The 22,842-nt window shown below is 46.5% G+C and overlaps 1 protein-coding gene across 4 annotated transcripts in view; it reads right to left on the reverse strand.

Moving 5' to 3' along the window:
* Positions 1-22,842, reverse strand: part of ALPL (alkaline phosphatase, biomineralization associated) — a 42,087-nt gene that overhangs the window by 5,569 nt on the left and 13,676 nt on the right. For all 4 annotated transcript variants that reach the window (XM_061601199.1, XM_061601198.1, XM_061601201.1 and 1 more), the window contains 8 exons: positions 22,569-22,684; positions 16,757-16,931; positions 14,590-14,765; positions 6,268-6,411; positions 5,263-5,332; positions 3,796-3,930; positions 2,888-3,079; positions 425-544 (listed from right to left, as the gene is read on the reverse strand). In XM_061601199.1, the coding sequence (XP_061457183.1) occupies positions 425-544; positions 2,888-3,079; positions 3,796-3,930; positions 5,263-5,332; positions 6,268-6,411; positions 14,590-14,765; positions 16,757-16,931; positions 22,569-22,684 (1,128 nt within the window). The remainder of the gene's footprint in view (positions 1-424; positions 545-2,887; positions 3,080-3,795; positions 3,931-5,262; positions 5,333-6,267; positions 6,412-14,589; positions 14,766-16,756; positions 16,932-22,568; positions 22,685-22,842) is intronic.

Raw genomic sequence — 22,842 nt, forward strand, 5'->3', positions numbered from 1 at the left:
TCCATGCGGTGTACAAATATAATCAGAATAACAACACAGCTATAAAAAAAATCCATAAACCAGTTAGAAATAAAGATACATAACACCATCATACCTAAACCACAGATAAAATCGATTTTATTTTATTTTTAAATATAGGTAACGAAATGATATATCTGCATAGGCTCCTCGCCACCTTCAGCGATCCTGATAGTTATTGTCAGGACTCTCCCTCCCTCCCTCCCTCCTGCCTTGCAATGACTGCTATTTGTGTGTGTGTGGTTTTTTAATCTGCACATTAAACGCCAACACCCATTTAACATTATGTCTAGTCTGGTCCCCTGAGCACAGGCACAAGGAAAGCAACAGAGGAGGAAGTGGAGTTGTGGGGAGGGGGGATGTAGACAGGGGGCAGGGGTGTGTCTTCCATTGGTCTGGGACTCACTGAAATTCACAGTGGACACATTTTCTCTTTCTCCTTCTACCACTCTGTACCCAGGTCCATTTCCATAGAGGATGGAGGTGAAAGGTTTCTTATCCATGTCACTCTGCATTGGGGCCAATCCTAAGACAAGGGAAAAGCATGAATTAACCACAAGACAAGACCACTACATGCTCACACAATGATTATATAAATATGTGTAGTTATAAAAAGGGACAGTGGGGAGGAGAGCCTGGCTGGGAGTCCAGAGTCTGTGAGTTCAAATCCCCACTCGTATCTCCTGGGTGTCAAGGGCCAGCTAAAGATCACCCCACAGTGAGTGGCTCAGGGGTGACGTGCCCTGCCACCTGTGCAGCTGGGGACAAGTGGCATAGTCCCAAGGAGCCCAGTTGCCCCCCAGTTGGCAGTTGCAGACAAGGAAGGGGCTGGCTTGTGCAGCTGTGGCCACCTGAGCAGGCCCTAGCCAGCTGGGGAGGACTAGCCTCAGAGGGAGGCAGTGGTAAACCCTCTCTGAATACCACTTATTAAACCCTTAAACCCTATTCATAGGGTAGCCATAAGTCGGGATCGACTTGAAGGCAGTCCATTTCCAGTTATAACAACTCTGTGTTCCAGTTTGTCTACATCCTTCTTAAAGTGCAGCTCCTGAACCAAACACAGTACTCCAGATGAGATCTGAGTACTGCAGAATAAAGTGGAACTAGTACTTCTCATGACTTGGAAAGCATGGTTCTCTTAAATCAGGCTAAAATTGCATTCGCCTTTTTTGCAGCTGCATCTCTCTGCTGACTAATTAGATAGGGGAAATATGAATACTTAAAATAAATAGGGAGGGATTCATCTGGACCATCCAAGAAGCTCCTAACAGGAGCACCTTCCTCATTTCTTTTTTTAAAGGTGATGAGAGACTGTAGCCACATAACAATTTCATCTGCATTTCAAGAGAGAAGGGTTGGGAAGAAATTCCTGAGATATTGATGATAAAACAAAGTCCTGCCAGTTTTTACTCCCCTCAGGCTCTCCTAGGAACAGAGGAAGCTTCTTATGCCAGGCCATGCCCTTGCTTCCTCTAGCTCAGCTCTGTCTACACTGGCTGGCAGTGCCTCTCCAGAGATTCAGGCAGGCAGCATTTCCCAGCCATTCCTGAAGACGCTGCCAGCGATTGAACCTCGACCGTCTGCATGCAAAGCAGGCGCTCTAACCCCAGAGCGACGGCCCTTTCCCCAACAGTTACCTCCAGTGGCATGCTCTGTTGCAGGACAGAGGAATGAATCTAAAGTGCCCATAAAGTTGTAAAAAAAAATACAAAATAGCCAGTCTGCCCACTGGAGTTTTGTAACCCTGCTCTGGGAAATATTCCAAAACACTATAAACGTTAACCGCAAATGTTACTTTGAAAATTAGCATGGAGGATACTACAGAGAACCCACAGGGCTGTAGCTGCAATTATCTTTACACAGAATATGAATATGTAGACAAACCCACATACACACACACACACACACACACACCTGTCCCACACATACACTTCAGTCTGTGCTCATCAAGGATGAGGGTGGTTGACAACAGGTGGAGATAAAACAAAAGGGAATTTGAGATGCATCTGGAGCTCAGCGCTTTTAAGAGCCCGGCTCAGGGCCAACCCAGGACATCTTGGCTCCTGAGGCAAAGGTCAAGATGGTTAGTGCCCTCCCTCGCCCTTGGTTCCAGGTACAGAAGCTGGCCAGATTGGTAGCTGAATCATGCTCCAACATCCTCCACCAGGGATGGGCAAACGTGTCAATGTCAGGTACTTCTCATTTTTCAAATCACAAGTTAACTTCTCTATGCTTCCATATCAGCTTGCAAAAAATTAAAAACTAAACCCTCATGAAAATTCATTAACATATTAGTGCGAATTTCTCCTAATATACACACCTTTGTTTGCTATTTTGCCTAATAGACACATTTTCACAGAGAAGTTTCTCCTAATATAATGTGTTTTTGTGTGTGTTTTTTTCACTAACATATACATTTTTATGTACACTTTACCCCACTATATGCAGTTTTGTACTTGTCTGGAGATCTGCATTGCAAAATCTGGAGAAATGTGAATTTTGAAGGATGGCTGTATTTTAGTTCTCGTACTGTTTTGGAAAGTGCAAATTAGGTAAGTTTACCTTTAAATGCAAATTGAATCTACTTTCTCTCCCATTGCCTCCTCCACTGCGCAGTGGGCAGGAGACTAGCTTGGAGAGGTGTGCGGTTGCAAGGCACATGAAGGCACCACCCCATATCATCTGCCGTCTGAGGCAGCTGCTTCAATTTGTCTCACAGTAGGGACCGGCCCAACCCCTCTTGGTTCAGGAAGCTTCCCACTAAGTCTTGAGCCCACCTGGTTCCAACGTAGCCCTTCAAAACAGACCATAGTGCCTATTTAACCTCCCTAGCTGTGTTGTGTGTCAGCTTGTCTGTGTTTCAACTTACCAAAAATTGAATTGCCACGGGGCGTATAGCCTCCAAAAGTGAATACATGGGAGTGGTCAGCAGTGACCACTGTCAGGGTATCCATTGAAGAGGTCATGGTATCAGCCAGGCCAATGGCCCGATCCATCTCCACTGCCTCATGCAGCGCCTGCTTTGCTTTTCCTTCGTGGTGTCCATGGTCAATTCTGCCTCCTGGGAAAGGAATAATTGTTATTAAATTGAATTTGTATTTTGCCCTTCAGCCTGAAGGTTCCCAGGGCACTACATAACAATATATTGAAATATACAAACCGGTACAAAACAACCCATACAACCAGCAATATAAAACAGGAAAGAAAACATCAGGAACCAAAATGATAGAAATTCAGCAGCAATCCAGTTCTGAACCAGTTTCACATGGATTGTTTACTGCCAACAAGCCACAACCTGAAGCCATGGTTTGTTTCAACTAAGGCTTTGCATTCTGTGCAAACCCATCACTTTTCCTTAATCGTGGTTTGCTTGGCCACCCCTTCCCAGATGTGCACTGAGCCACAAAGGCATGAGGCAAGAGCAGCTGGAAAAACAAACCACACTTTGGGAGAAACAAATCATGGTTTGTTTGATCATCTGTGGGACGACTCCTAGTTTATTAAACACACCATGACTTAAAACAAATCATGGCGTAGGGTATGCATGAACCAGGCCATCAAGTTTCTTTACTCCTGTAGAGTTTTGATTGTGTGTGTAGCCATTATTTTTAGCTAGGGCAGATCCAGAGTTGCACTGTCCTTCTTCCCTAACTGCTGCATTGGTCCAATATGTTTGACAACAGCTGGCCTCAGAATCGGCACAAAGGAGCAGTCATCCCTCCTACACGCAGTCTTTTTTTCTACACACACCCCTCCTCCCCCTCCTCCTCCTCTCACCTTCTACTAGAAGGAAGAACCCAAGAGGGTTCCTCTGGAGGATTTTGAGGGCCACCTCCACCATTTTTGTCAGGGAAGGATCTGTTTCGTTGTTTCTGTTCAGTTCGTACACCATGTCGACTGGCTCAAAGAGGCCTGTGGAGGAAAACCAGAGATCTGAGTTACTACAGCCTAGTTGACATTCCTGCTCCATTCAAGTCACTGATCTCACTTCAAGAATGTGTGGATATATATTACACATTTGCATTTCTCCACAGCTCTTGAAAGACATGCATCCACCTAGTCAGAACTGGCTCTACCATTACGCAGAGTCTGGTGGCTGCCTTAGGCAGCAAATACTAAAGGGAGGGGGATAGAACTGTTGCCCTGCGGCCTGCTCTGTGCCCCCAAAGCTAGCCTGCTTCCCTTAGGTATGGTGTTGGATGCTGCACCATCACTAGTGTTGTAAAAAGGCAACAAATTCAATTTTCCAACCTGATTCGTCAAAATCAGCACTGTTTCCATTCTGCTGCAGTTTGGTTTTTGCCAAATATTACATTATTCACCTCACTGTCTGCTATTTAACATAAGTAACTTATGCAACTTGCATTCATTTCAATGTAAAGGAAATATCAAAACAATGTAAAAAAGTCATTAATTATGCACTGTTTGCAGACTTAAAAGCAGCAGCAGTGACTATGTGAAAAAATATCAATCATATTCACTTAGAATCATAGAATAGTGGAGTTGGAAGGGGCCTCTAAGGCCATCAAGTCCAGCCCCCTGCTCAATGCAGGAATCCAAATCAAAGCATTCTCAACAGATGGCTGTCCAGCTGCCTCTTGAATGCCTCCAGTGTCGGAGAGCCCACTACTTCTCTAGGTCATTGGTTCCATTGTCGTATGGCTCTATTTCCAGTGGAAATCTGGCTTCCTGCAACTTGACTGATTTCCATTCCTGATCACAGATGAACAAGCAAACTGCAGAAGTTTCTACTTCCTTTTCCATTTTTGACAGAATTCCTTGACGTCCGAAACCATCACTGGTGCTGAAGTGAAGATTCAACTGACATCCCAGCCGACTTATGTACATGGAACCATCTTGTCCTTTGCCTCAATCAGCAAAATGTCTTGGGTGAGTGTGTGGCAATGATCCTCGAAGGGCTGAGTGGTACTATATCAGCCATCGCCTTCAGCTCCCCCATTTATTTTCCAGAGCTTACAACATCCTTTCCACTCATCTATTTCTACCTAGCCATGCTTCTACCCCATCTCTCTGGGAGCACCCACAGAGCAAGGCTCATTGGTTTCCTGGCTTAGCATGTATTCGTACACAGAGGAAAGTTCCAGAAGGTCTCTGAATTGTCGGGAGGCCAGGGCAGTGTGTTAGGTGCAACGTCCAAAGGAACCTTTAAGAAGCCCAGTTTCCCCAAGAAAACACACAAAATACTCACTTCCAAGACTCGCACATCTTCCACCGTCAACTCACCCAGTAAAAAGTCCACTTTGTTGAGATCAAGTTTCATCAGTTCTGTCTGGTTCCACACATAAAAGGCGTTCTGGGGAAGAAAGACAGGGAGAGCTCACTGTGCTGTCAAGCAGCAAGTGGCTCTGGTGATGGCATACTAAACTGGCATCGCTTTCTCCTGTGCTAGAGTGCTAATGCGGCATTTCCAAAGGGTCGTATGGACTGGATCCCTCTCATCACCCCCACTGGGTTTGTTTTTGCCCCTCCAGAGAAGTGTGAGAAGCAAAGAGGCCATAGAGACCCAGGAGGATGGACCAGTGGCGGCCAGCGGCTCCATGTCAGTGGGGCAGTGGAATCTGCTCCGGGTTTTAGCCTGAACTTTTGAGGAGCTCTCCAAGGTGCTGAAAGGGAATTCACTGCTCCAGTGACATCAGAGCCACCAGTCTCCACTGGCCATAGCTCAATGGCAGAGCACCTGCTTTGCAGGCAGAAGGTCCCGGGTTCAATCCCCAGCAGCATCTCCAGTCAGGGCAGGGAAAGAAAATCCCTTCTGACAGCCTTGGAGAGATGCTGCCAGTCAGTGTAGCCGATATTGAGCTAGATTTGTACTCACCATACACCAAAAGCACATCGGTCCCCACCAAGGACCCTGAAAGCTGTAGTCTGTTAAGGGTGTCGGGAACTGTAGCTGTGGGAGGGGTAAACTACAATTCCCAGGATTCTTTGGGGAAAGTCATATGCTTTAAATGTATGATCTGCATGCAGCCTTAGATGGCTTCCTATGTTCCTACACAAGGATTAATATATATTAAGAGCTGCCTCATGGCAGATGATCCACAGCAGCCCCTCAAGACTTCACCCTAGACGCCCCTCCTAGCAGCGACACTTTTTAAATGGAAATATCGGAGGCTGAACCTTATTTAGGTCATCATCTGGCAACATGATGCAAGCCACGTGGCCTCGCCCTGAGCTGTCCCCCTCCTAAGCACACGAAGCCGCTCACTGCCCGGTTCGGAACCGCCGTACCTTATCTTCCGGCTTCTTCTTCCTCCAGACGTCAATGAGATTCCTGCCGTCCAGCCGGGTCCCCCGGTACTTCTCCTCGTTTGGATACTCCACATCGCTGGTGTTCTTGGGGAACATGTACTTCCGGCCTCCCCCCATAATCACCTGAGCAGGAGACGGAGGAAAGGAGCCTGTCTGCACTTGGCACACACTCAGGGTGCTGCCAGTGTTAAGACCGCTGGGTATTTTCAGAGCTGTGAGGGCTGTGGGCAGGCAGGTAAGCCATAGACTTCCCCCCACTATTTTTAAGAGTATTTATATCCCACCCTGCCGTAATAATATGGAATGCAACCTAAATAACCACTACCTCTTCTGGGCTATGTTCAGTCATCATCACTCTGTGCTAAACAAACTACTGTTGGAATGGAAGACAGATTCTGATGAGAACGACCCTTTTCTGCCTCAGATTGTACAAAGCCTGTTGCCAGTCAGAGTTGATAATCCTGGGCCAGATGAACAAACAAGTCTTAAGGCACTCTGCTCAGGTCCTGTGTGTTTGTCCAGTCCACTTCTGACGCTGGTTGCATACACACCAAACATTTAAAGCACATGACTTCCCTCAAAGAATCCTGGGAACTGTAGTTTACCCCTCACTATAGTTCCCAGTACCCTTAACAAACTACAGTTCCCAGTATTATTTGGGGGAAGCCATGTGCTTTGAATGTGCACTGATTGTGCTTTAAATGTATGGTGTGTACACAGCCGCTATAGCAGAACATTGGCTCCTATGATAGAGGCCGGAAACCACCAGGACAGGATTTGAAACAGTTTGTTCTAACGTAAACCAACCCCCCCCCGAGCAGAGACTAATGTTCTGTATAATGCCACTTTTGGCTTTAAATGCAAAGCTGCAGTGAGAGTCACTCCGCTCTAGTTCTGTGGGACATGGAGACAGCTGCAACAAATGTGGTTAAAAGCCCCAGATAAACACTATAGGGCCAAGCATGATTCCCGTGACAAGGTTTTGCAGGAGACTTTCTCACTCCGTTCAGTTTCCTTTTTGTAGCAATCCAGACAGAGTCAAAGGGGGTGGAAGTCGAGGGAATGTTAATATAAAACGTGAACTGAGAGGGTAAGTGCTGCACATGGAACATATTTATAAAGGGAAGGAAAAGTCTAGCAAGTTTATACAACATGCTTCATAAACTCCCATATGTGGACTTGTCAGTGTCTATTAGTCATAACAGCAAAATGGGGAACCTCCAGGTTTGTTGGTTGGTTTGTTTATTTAAAAAGTATTTCTAAGACTCTTAATATTTTAAAAACTCTTAAGAGGTGTAATGCCATGTGCAACATAAAAATATCATCCATTAAAACAAAATACAACCTAAAACCCTACAAAGCAATATAAAAGCAAGTAAACAGAAATTCAGAGGGATTCAATACACGTAAGTCAAGGTCCAGTCTTACGGGTCAGGGAAAGCCCAGTCAAAAAATGGTCAAGTTGTTACAAAATGCCAGAAGCAACTGATGGATGGTGCTTCACGTGTGGCAGAGAGAATGGTTCAGCTGCAGCAACCCCCTTGAATTGCCAGTTGCTGGAATTCACAAGTGGGGAGAGTTGCTTTTCCCCTCAGGTCCTGCTTGTGGGCTTCCCATGGGAGCATCTGGCTGGCCCTTGTGAGCACAAGATGCTAGACTAGATGAGTCCCTTTTGGTCTGATCCAGCATGGCTCTTCTTGCGTTCGCCCTCTACTGTCAGAAGTGCATTGCCTCTGCACCAGTTCCTGAGAATTGCAAGTAAGGGGAGGGCTGTTGCGTCCAGGTCTGGCTTATGGGCTTCCCATCTGGTTGGCTGCTGTAAGAACAAAGTGCTGGACTTAGATGGGCCTTTGGCCTCATCCAGCTTCAGCGCTCTTTGTAAAGTTCTTATGAGCAGAGATGGGCTACAGACAATAAAGCATTCACTGTGCAAAACAGCTTTAGCCAGCCTGAGGTGAAGTGAACTTTGCTGAAGAGATGCCCCTGACATCTCTTGCATGGTCTGTCCTCTCTGCAGGCTCTTTGCCCAGGCTAAGAGGAGCTTAATTCAGCTGGGCCAGCATCTGAGACTCTCTTTGATGGAAAGCATATTTATTTGACCACAATTACTTTCTGCTGGTGCTCCAAACTCCGCCTCGGATTTCAGGTCTTAGAAGGTGAATCATAATGTGGCAGTGCTGGGTGGCGGCGGGGGGGGGGGATTTAATTACATACCACCAGAATTGGCTAGACCAACATGTAATTATCCAGGAACAAAGTTAAAATTATAAAAAATTGACATATTAAGCAGCTTAAATAACAGATTTTTTGTTTTGGGTTTATTGGAAATAGAGAGAGAGAGACCTATTTATTTGAACCACAAAAATGTGGTGCCTGATTCCATCAGGTGACATGAACAGTGAAAGGAGGCCAGAGACTGACCTTCGTCTCTCAAACCACGGAGTGGCTGGGGCCATTGTGGCAGGCTGTTTGCAGTGCCACGGCTGCTCCAACCAACCAACCATCTTCCCTTGGCACCATCGGCCACTGCTGTGCCAGGCGCTGTTTGGAGGACACTCAGCAGCACTCCTGGCACCCATAGGCAGCTGGAATGCAAGGTCATGCACAGCTTAGCCAGACCCTTGTGGTGGGGAGGGGGCATTCTGTGGGACCTGTGGTAGGGTCTGACTGGCATCCGGCCCCCATCCCATCTCTTCAGCTGTCCCCCCCCCAATCTACATTGCAGCATCTACAGTTCACTCTAACACTTTGCTGCTGTGTCTCCACCGCCTCCCTGAACCCAGGGCTTCCATAACCTGTATGGGGGAGAGAGCGGTTTCATCAGAAGAGAAATCTAATTCTGTGGCAAGGCTTCAAAACTTGGAAATGGAAGCTAACTGCGATCCTGGGATCTCTGGCTCAGTCTTCATGTTACTGGAAACTGGTCTGAGTGTTCCAGGAGCCTTTGCTTGCTTGCTGATGGTTAGAAGCCTCTAATAACTGGCCTCTTGGTCTGTGCACTCCAAAACTCCTCTTCAAGCAGGAAAATGAATGGCATGGCAAGCAACCAGCAATGAATTGAAACAGAGGCCCTTGCCTCTCTCTTGCTCCAGATGGAAATTCTGTGCCCTATGCTATATATTTCATTCTGCATTCATTATGTCCTCTGAAGAGCATGCAAAAGTTCATGTTTCTTCATCTGAAAAAATGCTACACCGTCAGATTTACGGGCTAGGAATATCCTGATTGTGTATGGACTGCTGTTAAAGACTGAGAAGTCAAGGAAAGTCAGCGCCAAACTAGAGGGTGCTGCATGCCTTTTGTTATGTAAACTACAGCAGATGGGAAAACTGAGCAGCCCCTGGAACACGAAGGAATGGGCCATTGGGAACAAAAACTCTTTCTCCCCTGCCACAATCCCAGCATGTCTCTGAAGCTGATATTTGTATAGAGAAGTTGCCAATGGGACCAAAGGCTTCCCTTGAAATGTAAGAGATGCTCAATGAAGTGTGGCTCCCTCCCGCAAGGTCTTAAGGCTTCTCCCAAAGTTTGAAAGTATGTTTGATTCTTTCTTTCTTTCTTTCTTTCTTTCTTTCTTTCTTTCTTTCTTTCTTTCTTTCTTTCTTTCTTTTTTTCTTTCTTTCTTTCTTCCTTCCTTTCTTCCTTTGGAGGCTTTTACATTTAGACCAAAGGTGAGCAAGGGTGTGCAAGACAGAAGCAGATAGGGTTATGCATGGTGTGGAGAAAGCAGACAGAGGAAAGTTTTTCTCCTTCTCTTTTAACACTAGAATTTGTGGACATCCAAGGAAGCTGAAAGTTGGAAGATTCAGGACAGACAAAGGAAAGTAGTTCATGCAGCTCATAGTTAAACTGTGGAATTTGCTTCCAAAAAAAGTTAGTGCTGGCCACCAGCTTGGATGGCTGTAAAAGAAGATTAGATACCTTCATGGAGGAGAAGGCTGCCAGGGGCTAGAAAGTTTTACCTCCACTGACAGAGACAGTATGCCTCCCTGTACCCGTTGCTAGGAATTCCAAGAGCAGGAGAGCTGCTGCTGTGCTCTGTGGTCGGCCACTGTGAGGATAAGATTCTGGACTAGATGGGTCATGAATCTGCTCCATCGGGGCTCGCTCTTTCTTCCCTTCTTTCTCTCTTCATTTACATTCAAAGTGGAGCCAAGCAATTAAAACAAAAAACACCCAAAATGTAATGAGGAATAGTGAGCATACTGAGCAGGTTTGCAGACCAGACATGAAGCACAAAAAGGGTACCCAGTTGCAAGCCGCCATCATCCGGTGCCATCTGTTGCTCCTTGCAAACATGTCCTGTGTGAAGTTGGCCCGTAAGACGGAGGTGTGTCCATTCAAGACGCTGTTAGCAGCAGTCCACCAGCAGGGGGAGCTGCCTCCTCTGTCACGCTGCTAGACAATAAGCATTGATTGTACTTTTTGGAAACTAAAGCCAGCTGGCATCAGATGCCCTGCAGTGACGTTGCATTCTATTACAATGGCCCAGATAAAAGATCAACACACATCGCTCTCTATTTGTCATGCCTCTCTTCACCCTGAACCCGGAAGGCATCTGCAAAGATGCTCTGTGGCCCTCAGGACCTCTCTCCTCCCAGTTTCCTCCATTTTTTAGGAAATGGGCAGAGTGGAGGAGACTGCCCATTGGATCCTGAGAAACTGCGCCTGAATTACAATACATACCATCTGCCCTAACGGCTCTCATAAAAGGTTTATTTCCTGAGTGGCAGGTGCAGGAAGTTAACTGGAAGAGGCTGTGATGCGCTGTCTCTCCCCCTCCTCTCTTGGTCTTGAGGCTGAGGACAAAAACAGGTACTGTGGAAAAGCTCAAGGGGACACACAGCCATGATTCAGAATAGGAAGCTGCCCTCAGAGCTGCAGCGCAGGGCCTCAGGCTACAGGAGAGGAAAGGCCTGGCTAAAGAAGAGTTCTTGGGGTACTTTCTCAGGAATCCGAGCACCATCTCCTCCTTCCCTCAGAGCAGCTGATTCTTACAACTTTACCACAAGGATTTGGTGTGAGCCACTTTCTTTGAGCTGATCACCTTATTTACATCAGCATGCTCAGAAAATGCAAAAAAAAAAGCTCTGGCATATGTTGCTAGGTCTAACATCCTCCTACTCTCTTAGGCCATCCAAGAGCCTGCATGTCATTCCAGCTCAGGGCTGGCCAAATCTGTCGTTTTCAGATCCTCATTTTTCCAATCTTCAATTCTCCATATCACTTTGAGGGGTTTTTTAAGTCCTCATGAAATTTTATGGTTATCTTAATGCAAATTTCAATGCATGTATTTTGTCCATGAAATTTTGCCTAATGTTTGCAAGCAATATTCTGTAATATAACACATTTTTGTACATAATTTTCACTAATATATGCATTTTAATGCACACTTTTCCTTAATATAACCCTTTGTGTAGACATTATTTGGCTGGAGGGCTGCATCACAAAATTTGGAGAAGTCTGAATTTTGAAGGATGGCTGCATTTTTGGGAAGTGCACATTTCAACCAACAGGGTTATCCAATGTTAGGCTTACTCAGAGTAGACTAACTGAAATTAAAGATCCTAAAGAAGTAATGGCTATTAACTTCATTAGGTCTACTCTGCATAGGACCAGCAATGGGTACAATCCCTAATTTCTCTTCCACTCCTACTCCAGATGAAAACGTTTGAAAAAGCAGGGCTGTTTATTAGCCTACTTTTCTTCACTCTGTTCAGCCATCTGGGCTAGAAATTTTATTTTTCAATAAAAGGAATGAAACAAGCACAGCCGCGATGCTGTTTTAAATGAGTGCCGGGATCAAGGGCATAGGGATGGCTTGTGCAGGATTCTTCACACATAACTCAGGAAACATTGTAAATCGCAGGAAGTAAACTTCTTCTTAGATTAACTCTCAAGGCTGAAGACAAAACTGCAGTGCGAGGCCCAAAGATGGTAAGAGAAAAGAAGAAAAGGGAGCCAAGTTTGCAAGAAACAAGAGACCTTTCTGTGAATGGTGTTGGAGTCCTTTTGATGTGTGATTCCACTTCGTTCAAAGGGCCCCTCCAGGCATCCTTTTTATTGCACATTCATGATTATTTGTGCTCATGACGCTGTTGGAGCAGTCACACAGAATCTTGCTTTCCATACTCTTTGTGCCTGCAAAAGTCTTGGAGCGGCCACACTCCTCCCTTTTCAGTCAGTGCACATCCTGTAACCTCTTGTGGAAATCCTGTAACTATAAATGTTCTGGTTTCTTTTTGCCCCACTTTTGTCACGCTATTGCCCCTCCAGACACCAATAATGTAGTAGCACTGGGGAAGCATCACAGAATTAACAAAAGCAAAAATAAAGGCACCATTCTTGTGTCCAGAACATGTTGCAGAATAAAAGGCCAGGCTGGCAGGCCCCATAGATAGATAAGATCTTTAAACGACTAGCAGTTTTCTTAACCCATTGCTAGAGAGGAGGGGGCTGTTTTTCTCCCAAGAGAATCATCTAAGCTATTAGATGGTAATTAATCTCTCAGCCTCTAATTTAGTGTGTTTCCTTCAAAAAAAAGAATATTATTATTGCTATACTAGTCCTCCTGCAATTTTATGTTATGCATTTGTTTTGCTTTTTATGAACCGTGGAGGGTTGCAAAGAAGAACGCAGCAGGGAGTAGCTCCAGCCCCCCCCCCCAAGAAAGACCTGACTGGAACTGAGGGTAGGGATGAGTCTGCCAGTTCCAGTTTGCTGGGTTTCTAATTCTTCCCATCTTATCTTCAGTCTTATAATTCTTCCAGTCTTATATTCATTTCAACAGCAATTTGCAGGTTGTTTTTTTTTTTAAATCCTCATGAAAATTTGCCAGCATTTTAGTATGAATTTCTCCTAATAAACACATTCTGGAACACAGTTTTGACTAATACACACATATTTTTGCAAGCAGTTTTCGCTAATATAATGCATTTTAGCATTTTATTTTCCCTAAACATGTGCATTTTTGCAAACATTGTTTGGTTGGAAAACTACATGGCAAAATTTGGAGATGTGTGAATTTCAAAGGAAAGGAACACTGGAAGGTGCCTCTTACTGAATCAGACCATTGATCCATCTAGCTCATGACTGTTTGCACTGACTGGCAGTGGCTCTCCGGGGTTCCAGACAGGGAGTCTCTTCCATCCCTACCTGGAGATGCCAATAGGGGCTGAACCTGGGACCTTCTGCATGCCAAGCAGTGCCTTGCTACTGAGCTACAGTCTATATTTTCTGGTTCGCGTGTTGGTTTGAGAAGTGTGGATTAGGTAGTTTCTCATTAAAATGCAAACAAAATCCAATTTTGTTTCACATCCCTAGCTTGGGGGACACAGCTAAAGTCCATAGGCTCAGGGGAAGGCACAAGAGAGTAGTGCCCCCATTCATTGGGTGGGAAACACTGCAACTGCCCACACAGAGGAGCCAGCCCCCCTCCCTCCCATGGAGAGCTCAAGAGAACTAGAAAGGCAGGCAGGCTTTGTTTGCTGCACTTTGCTAGAGAGCCAAGACAGCTTCTTGAGAGAAGGAAGGCAAACACAGTGGCCTTCTTTGAGCTGCCACCAAGCGACAGACCCATCTGTGTGTCTCCCTTGACGAGCCACACCAGCTAAAACAAATAAAACAAGAATACGTTCCACGTAACTGACATAATGCCATTACAAAACAACTACGTCGTGAAACAAGCTCCTCCTGGGAAAACTAATGTCTTGGTTTTGCTGTTGAAACTAAATGGCCTGGGCCCCTAAAAGTGCAGTCTTACTCCTTTCTGCTCAGAAGGAAGCCTCCCTGAGTTTAATGAAACTTACTCATAATACCCGGTGGGGAGGGACTGCAGCCTACAGGCCAAATATGGCCCTCCAGGCCACTTTATCTGGCCATAGGGACCCTTCTAGGACATGATTCCTAGGCCACACTCCTCTCTATCCTTCACCCAGGCAAGCAGGAGGCATGATCAGGACACGCATTCAGGCCTAGCAGAAACATTTGGGGTGTGAAGCAAGACCAGTGGGGGGTATGGTCTGTGGGGAGTTCCGAGATACTGAAGCCTGGAGTGCTTCACTTGGTCCCTTGAGCCTGAGGTTCCCCACACCTGAATTATCTGATTTAGGATAAAGTAGTGATGGACAGATGGATAACAGATTGAACTTGACCCAAAATATCCTGTGATTTCATTCAATTCTCGCGTTTGTTTTGTGTTTTTTAAATGCTGCCTTGCCCGGCCTCAGTCGTTCCTCCCCTCATCATATACTAAAATTGCCCTGCAGCTGTTCTTGGCTGGCCTACGCACCCCCCGCTTACCTCTATGTCTGGGATGTTTTCGAACAGCTGATGGGCAATGTCTTTGCAGCCCTGCTGGATGGCTTCAGGGGGCATCTCGTTATCCGAGTACCAGTCCCGGTCAGCAGAATGCGCGTAGGCTGCGCTCGGCGTGGCGTGGTTCACTCGTGTGGTAGTGACGACGCCCACGGATTTGCCTGAGACCAGGGAAGCAAAGAGATGGGGGTCCATCAGGGTGTGTGTGTGTGGCAGTGGGAGGCAACACTCGGTGCTGGCAGTGTGAACTCTGGCACAGCTAAGGGGTCACAGAGCCTGCGCCATGGATAGAGCAACTTGGGTCTGGGGAGACGCTTTAGAGCCAAGTGGAAATCTTCTGGGCGCCATGTCCCCAGCTTTTCCCTTCTCAGCTAAATGACTGTCTTGCCTCTTGGGCACGTAACAGGGTCAAATTGTGAGGCTGCAAACATATTATTCCATCTATCAACCCAGCCAGTTAAATGTTGTTCCACTCTACGAAGTTAATCATCTTACTGAGAGCCATATTTGGCTGATACCTCTTCTCTGTCCCTCAGCATCCATCAAAAACAACTGTGTCCCTGTCTCTCTTCCTGAGCATCTTTCAGCTTTCCTTGCTTCCTTCCTTTCCCCACTTCTGTCTGCATAGCTCGGGGGGGGGGGGGAAGCGACCATGTATAGAGAGAAGCCAGCACAAGTGTCCTTTGTAACTGGAGCTGGGGGCACATGCTCCTTCAAGGGAAAATCCAAAGGTTTATTTTACTCCCGGTTCAATTCATCCAAAGAAAGAGACACTATATTGGGCATTGCTTGTGTGTTTTTTTAAAAGGGCAGAGATGTCCCGAGTGTGGGCACCTAGAAATGTCAGGCTTTGATCTGATTTTATTCAACCCTCTCCCCCCCCCGCCCGAAAAGCACAGCATGACCACAGAGGCCTCTGAATTCAGCAAGGCTTGTGAAAGGATAACAATTAAATAGGCTCCCCTTTGGACATTTTTAACTATGGATTTATTCGCCTCGTCTCACCTCACCTCCAAAAATGCGAGTGATTTTTGGTGTCAACAGAATGCTTTAAAAAAACACATTTTCATGGTATTTTCTATCTGTTCATTTACTTTTTTAAAAAAATGACAGGAAGCTCAGATTTTGACTTCTGCAAAACTTTTAAACAACGATAAAGAGGATGGCTTGAGCGATGCAATTAATCGCTTCCCATTTTTGGACATCTCAGGTGTAGGTGCTGCTGCCACACTGAAAGAACAATTTCTCACACGTGTGGAAGGAGTGCTGTGTGGCACCCAGAACGGTGCCAGTTCTGCAGAACAAAGTGGCCGAGTGGGCTAGTAAGGCGGTCCCGCAAGTAAACTGGTCCCAAGCTGTGAAGGGCTTATATGCCAAACAGTAACACCTTGAATCTGGCTCAGTAACAAAATTGGCAGCCAGTGCAGTTCTCTGAGCAAAGGTGTTATATGCTGACAGGGACTGACTCCTGTCAGTAACTGTGCTGCAGCATTCTGCACTGACTGCAGTTTCTGGATCAAGGTGCAAGGGAAACCATAGAGCAAACAGCTGTTTAATGTAACTTTCATTTGAGTATTACAACGGTGCTAAGTTCAACTCCATCCTGACCCACGTTGACCATGCAGTTAGTATGTTTAGAATATCCTTTCTTTGTCCAGGCTTAAAGATTTCTATGATCTCTTAGTAAGTGAAGTTTTAAGAGGAAACTTTGCAAAGAGTAAGCCTGGTGAAGGAGTTTTGGTACTTGCTTTTCTCAGTGAGCCCTTCTCTGAATTTCCAGCCACCAGAATTCTGCCCTGGTCAGGCTTGCTTTGGTGTGAAGAATCCCACCTATCTTCACACAACAGTGAAAGCAAAACCCACTTCCTTGTAATCAAAATGACAACAAAGATGCTTTCTCCCTGTTGAGAGAAAGCTGTCAAGGACCTCCCCAGGACCTTCTGCATGTAAAGTAGGGGCTCTATGGCTGAGCCACCTAGAGAAGTGCAATTAACTCTCACATTTGCATCCAAAGGGCAGATGCACACAAATATATGCTTAACAGACGCTGCTTCCAAAAAGTAAGGTATTTTTTTGAATTAATTTTCCCCCGCAGGAGGTTGTTCATTGGAACAAGCCACTGCACACCCTGACTCTGAACCCCTCCACTCACCTGCTTCCTTTGCCCACCTGAGGATGGACGTCACCTGGTTGCCTGTCGTGGTGTTGCACTGGGACCTCGTCACAGCCGCACTGACCCCCACGGTCCCCTCATTGGCCTTCACCCCGCAAAGGTAAGCTGTGGCTGTGCCAGCGCTATCTGGGACCTGGGCGTTGGTATTGTACGTCTGAGGGAAGGAATGACAAAGAGGCAAGAAGGCATGAGGGAGAAATTTGGTTCAGTTTGATGTTTAAAGGCAAACTTAACCTGACTCATACTTTCCAGAACAATATGTTAACTGAAACACAGCCATCCGTCCAAATTTGCACGTTTCCAAATTATGCAGTGCAGATTTCCAGCCAAGCAAGGTATACACAAATGCATATGTCAGGGTAAAATGTGAATTTACATGCGCATATCAGTGAAAATAAGTTACAAAAATGCATTATATTATGGGAAACTGCTCACAAAAAATTGTATATTTGTCAAACCTTCATACAAAATGTGTTTATTGGGAGAAATTAGCACTACAGCACTGACAAATTTTGATAAGGGTTTTTTTAAAGAAATGTTTTTGGAGTACAACTCCCATCGGCCCCAGCCGTCTGTGGGGCACTATGAGATGCCTGGCGGTCTCTTCTCACACCAATGGGAAGTCCTCTTCTCTCCTGGAGGTGGGAGTCTGTGCACTCCAGACTACAGGGGAATTCAGGGGAGAAAGGAAAACCTTTGCCAACCTGGTGCCCTCCGGATCATTTGGACTCCAGCTTCCGTCAGCCTCGGCTGCATTGCCATATGGTGTTGGCGCAGATGGGAGTTGTTGTCTGGAACACTGTGGGGCACCACGTGGGTGAAGGCTGGTCTGTCTACACTGACTGGCAGGGGCTCTCTAGGGTTTCTGGCAGAGAAGTCTTTCCTAGCCCTGCCTGGAGCTGCTGCCAGGGATTGAACCGGGAACCTTCTGCATGCAAAGCAACTGTCACTACCACTTGAGCTACGGCCCTTCTGTCCTGGGTTGTGACGTGGGTATCAGGGCAGGACCCGCTTCCCCCAGGACTGGCAGCAACCTCTAGCAATCCAAAAAGAGAGTGTTTACATTCCTCCACTTCGTCTTGAGGTCGCCCGTAACTAATGTGGAGACAAGGGGGAAATGCAATTCTCAACGTGTTTTTAAAACCCAAAACATGAATTATGGCACACAGCGCCCAGTGTTAAATTACAGCCAAACTGTAACTGGAAGCATTTGTCAGTTCGTAAAGTCTGAGCTTGTTGGGAAAGGAGCAAACTAAAGAATCAGCAGTGAACAGGAGCAGCCACCTAAGAGATCTTCTGGATCAGACCCAAGGGCCACAGTAGGCTGCCTACTACACACCGTAACTTTAAAGCACATTGAAAGCACATGGCTTACTCCCCCAACCAATCCTGGGAACTGTAGTTTGTTAAGGGGAGCTGGGAATTGCAGCTCTGTGAGGGGTAAACTACAGTTCCCAGGATTCTGCACAGCCATAGTCAAACATCCTATTTCTCACAATGGATACATGTTCCTGTGTAGCACGCAAGCTCCCCCAACCTTGCATATGGCACTCACAGGTTGACTGCCTCTGACCCTGGAGGCTGCACTTACTCATCATGCTAAACAGCCGTTGGTGGTCCTCACTTTGATTATTATTTTTTTCTAATCCCCTTTTAAAGCTGTCAGAATCAGTGGCTGCATCTTCTGCCAATATGATGCTAATAAAACATTAGAAGACAACACATTTTCTTTTGCCCATCCTGAATCCGTTGACCGTCCATTTCATTTGGTAAGCCCGGATTCTCTCTCCCTCTCTCTCTATACCCTATATCTGAAACGGAAATCTCTCCACTTCTTCCACACCCTGCATTTTTTACATCTATAACCTAGGAACCTGCCTTCTGCCGAGTCAGATATTTTGATCCATCTAGCTCAGTACTGTCTACACGGATTGGCAGTGGCTCTCCAGGGTTTCAGACAGGGGTCTTTCCTAGACCTACCTGGGGGTGCTGCTGGGGATTGCACCAGGGACCTTCTGCATGCAAAGCAGGGGCTCTGCCACTGAGCTACGGCCCTTCCCTCTGTCATGTCCTCTTCGGTTGTCTTTCTGCTAAATTAAAAAGCCCCAAATTCAGATGGCTCAGACCAAATCTTACAAGGTCTTCTTGCAAGACATTAGATATGTGCTATCTCTGCAACACTTCAGCCCAGCTCTGCTCCCATCAGCCCCAGCATCATGTGGCTGTGCTGCCCAAGGCTAATGGGAGTTGTAATCCAAAGCATCTAGAGGGCACCTGGTTGAGAAATGCTGCTCTAGAAGCTACCTGTAATGTACAGGCAAGCCACAAAGCTTGCCAAAGAGCTCAGCTTTGCTTCAAAGTGCTCCGCTTTGATTGAGCAAGATCAGATCAGCAAGAGTCACAGTGCTTTGGAACCTGCAGTGAAAAAGGGAAATGGCCAGAGACAAATACAGGAGATGCTTAAAGCAGAGCTGCAGGAAGGGAAGGCAGAAGATCCCCAGCTAGTAGTGGAATAAGCTATTCTTGCAAAAAATGAGTTTGGACAAGTAGAATGGACACTTGCTATGGAGCATTCACCTCCCTCCCACCCACCCTGTTGTGAGCTAGGCTATACACACACAGTCCCTTTTACTCTGCATCTAGTGAGCTTCCATTGCTGGTTTGGAAAGCTGTGTACATGCGACAGTAGCCACAATCCACATCTAGCTGTAGTTTCTTGTTAAATGCTGCGTTTTGGTGCATTTCCCCTGACCCAAACCAGCTTTGATCTCAGCTGAGAACTGCTCATTGGATACAGACATTCTTGCCACATCTCAGCCCACTCGTGTGGACCTACAGTGAGCAACCACTACACATTGAACCATGCCGAGGCAGATAATGGCATGCAAATGTGGTTTGAAATGCTAGCGACCTCACTGTATTATAAGCCGGCTGTGTGCTTGCAGTCTTAATCTCTGAACTAGAGGGTGTAAGGCTGAAGCGTTTGCTCAGCCCTGCTGCTGGGACCTGACTGACCACCAGCAGCCAGCCAGGCCCCTCCTTGCACGGCAGTAAAGCCCTGTGATTCTCTCTCCTGGAGCTTATGTCAATAAGCAGCAAGACCACAGTTCCACAGCACAGGGCAAGGACCAACTTATTAGGAGAAAGGCAGTTGTTGTTTTTTAAAAAAGGAACAAAAACTGTTTAATAGTATGGGATCCAATGTTTGTTTCTTTAATCCTTACACCAGTGCCAGCCCAGTTAAAAATGTCCCAGCACAAATTAAAAATACTTGGGGAATTAAAACAACCCAGTCTGCGGTGGCAAAATCCTGGCACATAAAACTGGACTAGCCTGCTATACCAGACTTCCAATCTGCTGATTTTGGGGTCTTCTAGACAAGCTCTATAGGCTGTGGAGGAAATTATGTTCATGGTATAAAGCACCTGAAGGAGGCTTGTGGCTCTTGGGCTAATTTTTTGCAACCCTCAGCCAGCCTAATATCAAAATTCCTCTGAAAGCAATTGAACCAGACCTTTCTGGCAAGAACACTCTGTGTCCCTCCTCAGACAGCCCTACTAAGTGAGGAGGGGGAGAGAGTGAAAAGGTGTGGCAGAGAGAGAGAGAGAGAAGCCGTGGTGCCACCTGGTTTTTACTGTGGCCCTGCCCATCACTAACTTCAGCCCCACGCAGTCTTCAGGTGGCCCCTGACAAGCTACCTCCAAAGTGAATGCAGCCCTTGACAGAATAAGAGGTTGCCCAGCACTGATATAAAGTTTTGACTCCCCCACCCTGGCCCTCAGCAGGCAAGGAATAACAAAAATGGTTAGCTGGACAGGGCATCTTTCTTATGAAGGAAGGTGTAGGCAGTTGGGTCTTTTTAAGCTTGCAAAAACCAGGAACAAAAAAAGATGAACTGATCACGATTAAAAAATTAAGCAGCAATTGGTGAATGTAGGCAGAAGAATGCAATCCAGTCTCACAACACTGGAACACAGTTTGTCCAGGAAAACATATTGACTCTGGTTCTATGCAAACATAATGTTTTCTTATGTAACCCACACCTTACTTATGGGGCTCATTGCTGCAGGCAGTGTGGACGGCCCCTGGCAGGTGGCTGTTAAAAACAAAACGCAAGGCCATCCTGTGCACGTTACTCAGAAGTCAGTCCCGCTGTGTTCAGTGGGGCTTGCTCCCTAATAAGTGTGTTTAGAATTGCAAATTGGGTATCTCTGTTCAGCTGTTGGCACTAATAGCTTAACAGAGGAAGCTGCCTTACACGGAATCAGCATCTTGGTTCATCTAGCTCAGTGCTGCCTGCACTGAATGGCAGTGATTATTTTCCTGCCCCTTCCACAAATTACTTGAGAAATCACCTTGAGCGCATAAGGGGAGGCTGGCACAGCACCAATGCAGGCAGGTGCACAATGCTGCAATTGCTTCTGGGTTTTGTTCTGCTTTAAAAGGGAAAGAATTCGTGGCCAGTTATCATGGCAGAGGTAGTGGTCTTTCTAATGTGTGAATTCGTCCACGAAAAGGTAAGTTGAAACAGAAAGTGATTTTACTGGCAGTCTGGCTGGTAAACAGCTGGAGTGTCCACTTGTAAGATTCCAAGCTGGAGCCAAGAGGAATTTGCTAGCTTTACTTTATTGCAGCTTGGCATTTAAAGAGCTGGAAATGGCTTCCAGATACCATCCAGAAGAACAGCTGTCCAGGACTTGCCTGGTTTCCATGCTGAGCCTTCTTGTGTGAAATGTGTTTCGGGGTGGGGTGGGGGAAGCTGCCCTATTACACTGTATGTTCTTGCCACATGAATCTGCCATGGGTACAAGCTTGCCAGCCTGCAGAGGGCACTAGGTTTGTTTACAGCATACCAGGCAGCAGTTTGCTTGGCAACAGAATCTCTCAGAAAGGACTGCTTTCCCTCACATGAACCTGCTCGGCCATTTAGGTCAGCCTCAGCCTACCTGGTACACGCACCCCATACATTAAAAGCACCTTGCTTCACCCCAAAGAATCTTGGGAACTACAGTTTACCCCTCATTGTGCTACAATTCCCAGCAATCATAACAAACTACACCTCCCAGAATTCTTTGGGGGGAAGCCATGTGCTTTAAAGATATGGCGCCTACAGCATTCAATAGAGATGCATGTGCTTTGCATGCAGACGGTCCCAGGTTCAATCCCCGGCAGCATCTCCAGGTAGAGCCAGGCAAAGACTCCCTGCCTGAAACCCTGGAGAGCCTCTACCAGCCAGTGCAGGAAATACTGAGGCAAAGGGACCAATGGTCTGACTCGGTATAAGACGGTTTCCTATGCCCCTGTGGAGTACATAAGTTTACCCTGCAGCAGTCAGACAGCATTTCATAGCCACTGAGGACATTCAGTCTTCACTGGGATGTTCTGAAGGTCTTCCCCATCCACTATTTTGGGTATTTCTCCTTGAAGATGTTTTGTTCTCCTGGAAAGCTTGGGGTTCTCCTGAGTTTGCTAAAGCCTCCCTCTTGGCTCTGGATGGTGCCGTTTTGGCAACTTAAACATTGTCGGCACTGAACGTCAGAAACCGAGGAGTTGGCAGCAAGTGCCTACGCAGAGATTCAATGTGTGTTAATCTCTTACCTGCAAGTCTCCAAGGAAGATGGTTGGAATTGAAGGGTGAGGTGTCAAATGTTTTGGTTTCTTAAGAATTATGTATCACTGGTTACTGGCAGCCCCTCTGCTTATCCCACCCCAGGAAGAGAAGCAGCCCCTCCACACCCTTCCTGACACACAGCAAAAGCAGAGGATGGGGGTCGGTGGGCGGAGTCCTTACCTTGGACAAAGCCACGAATGGAAACCGGTCCATTTCCAGGACAGTTTCTTCCCCATTGTTGTTCCTCAGCTGTCCCTTGAGGATGCGTGCCGCAGTCACTGTGGAGACCCCCATGCCTGCAGTGAAGAGTGTTGGGAGTATACCAATGCTTGTAACAAGTAACCTGATAGACAGAAAAGCAACCTATTCTTCCCTCACTGATTTCTTCTTTGATTCCTTATTTTCCTCAGGCTTTACTTCCTCCCTCTTCCTTTCTAGTCAGAGACGGTGCCTG

Source organism: Rhineura floridana, chromosome 18 (assembly GCF_030035675.1).
Source record: "Rhineura floridana isolate rRhiFlo1 chromosome 18, rRhiFlo1.hap2, whole genome shotgun sequence".
Taxonomy (NCBI): domain Eukaryota; kingdom Metazoa; phylum Chordata; class Lepidosauria; order Squamata; family Rhineuridae; genus Rhineura; species Rhineura floridana.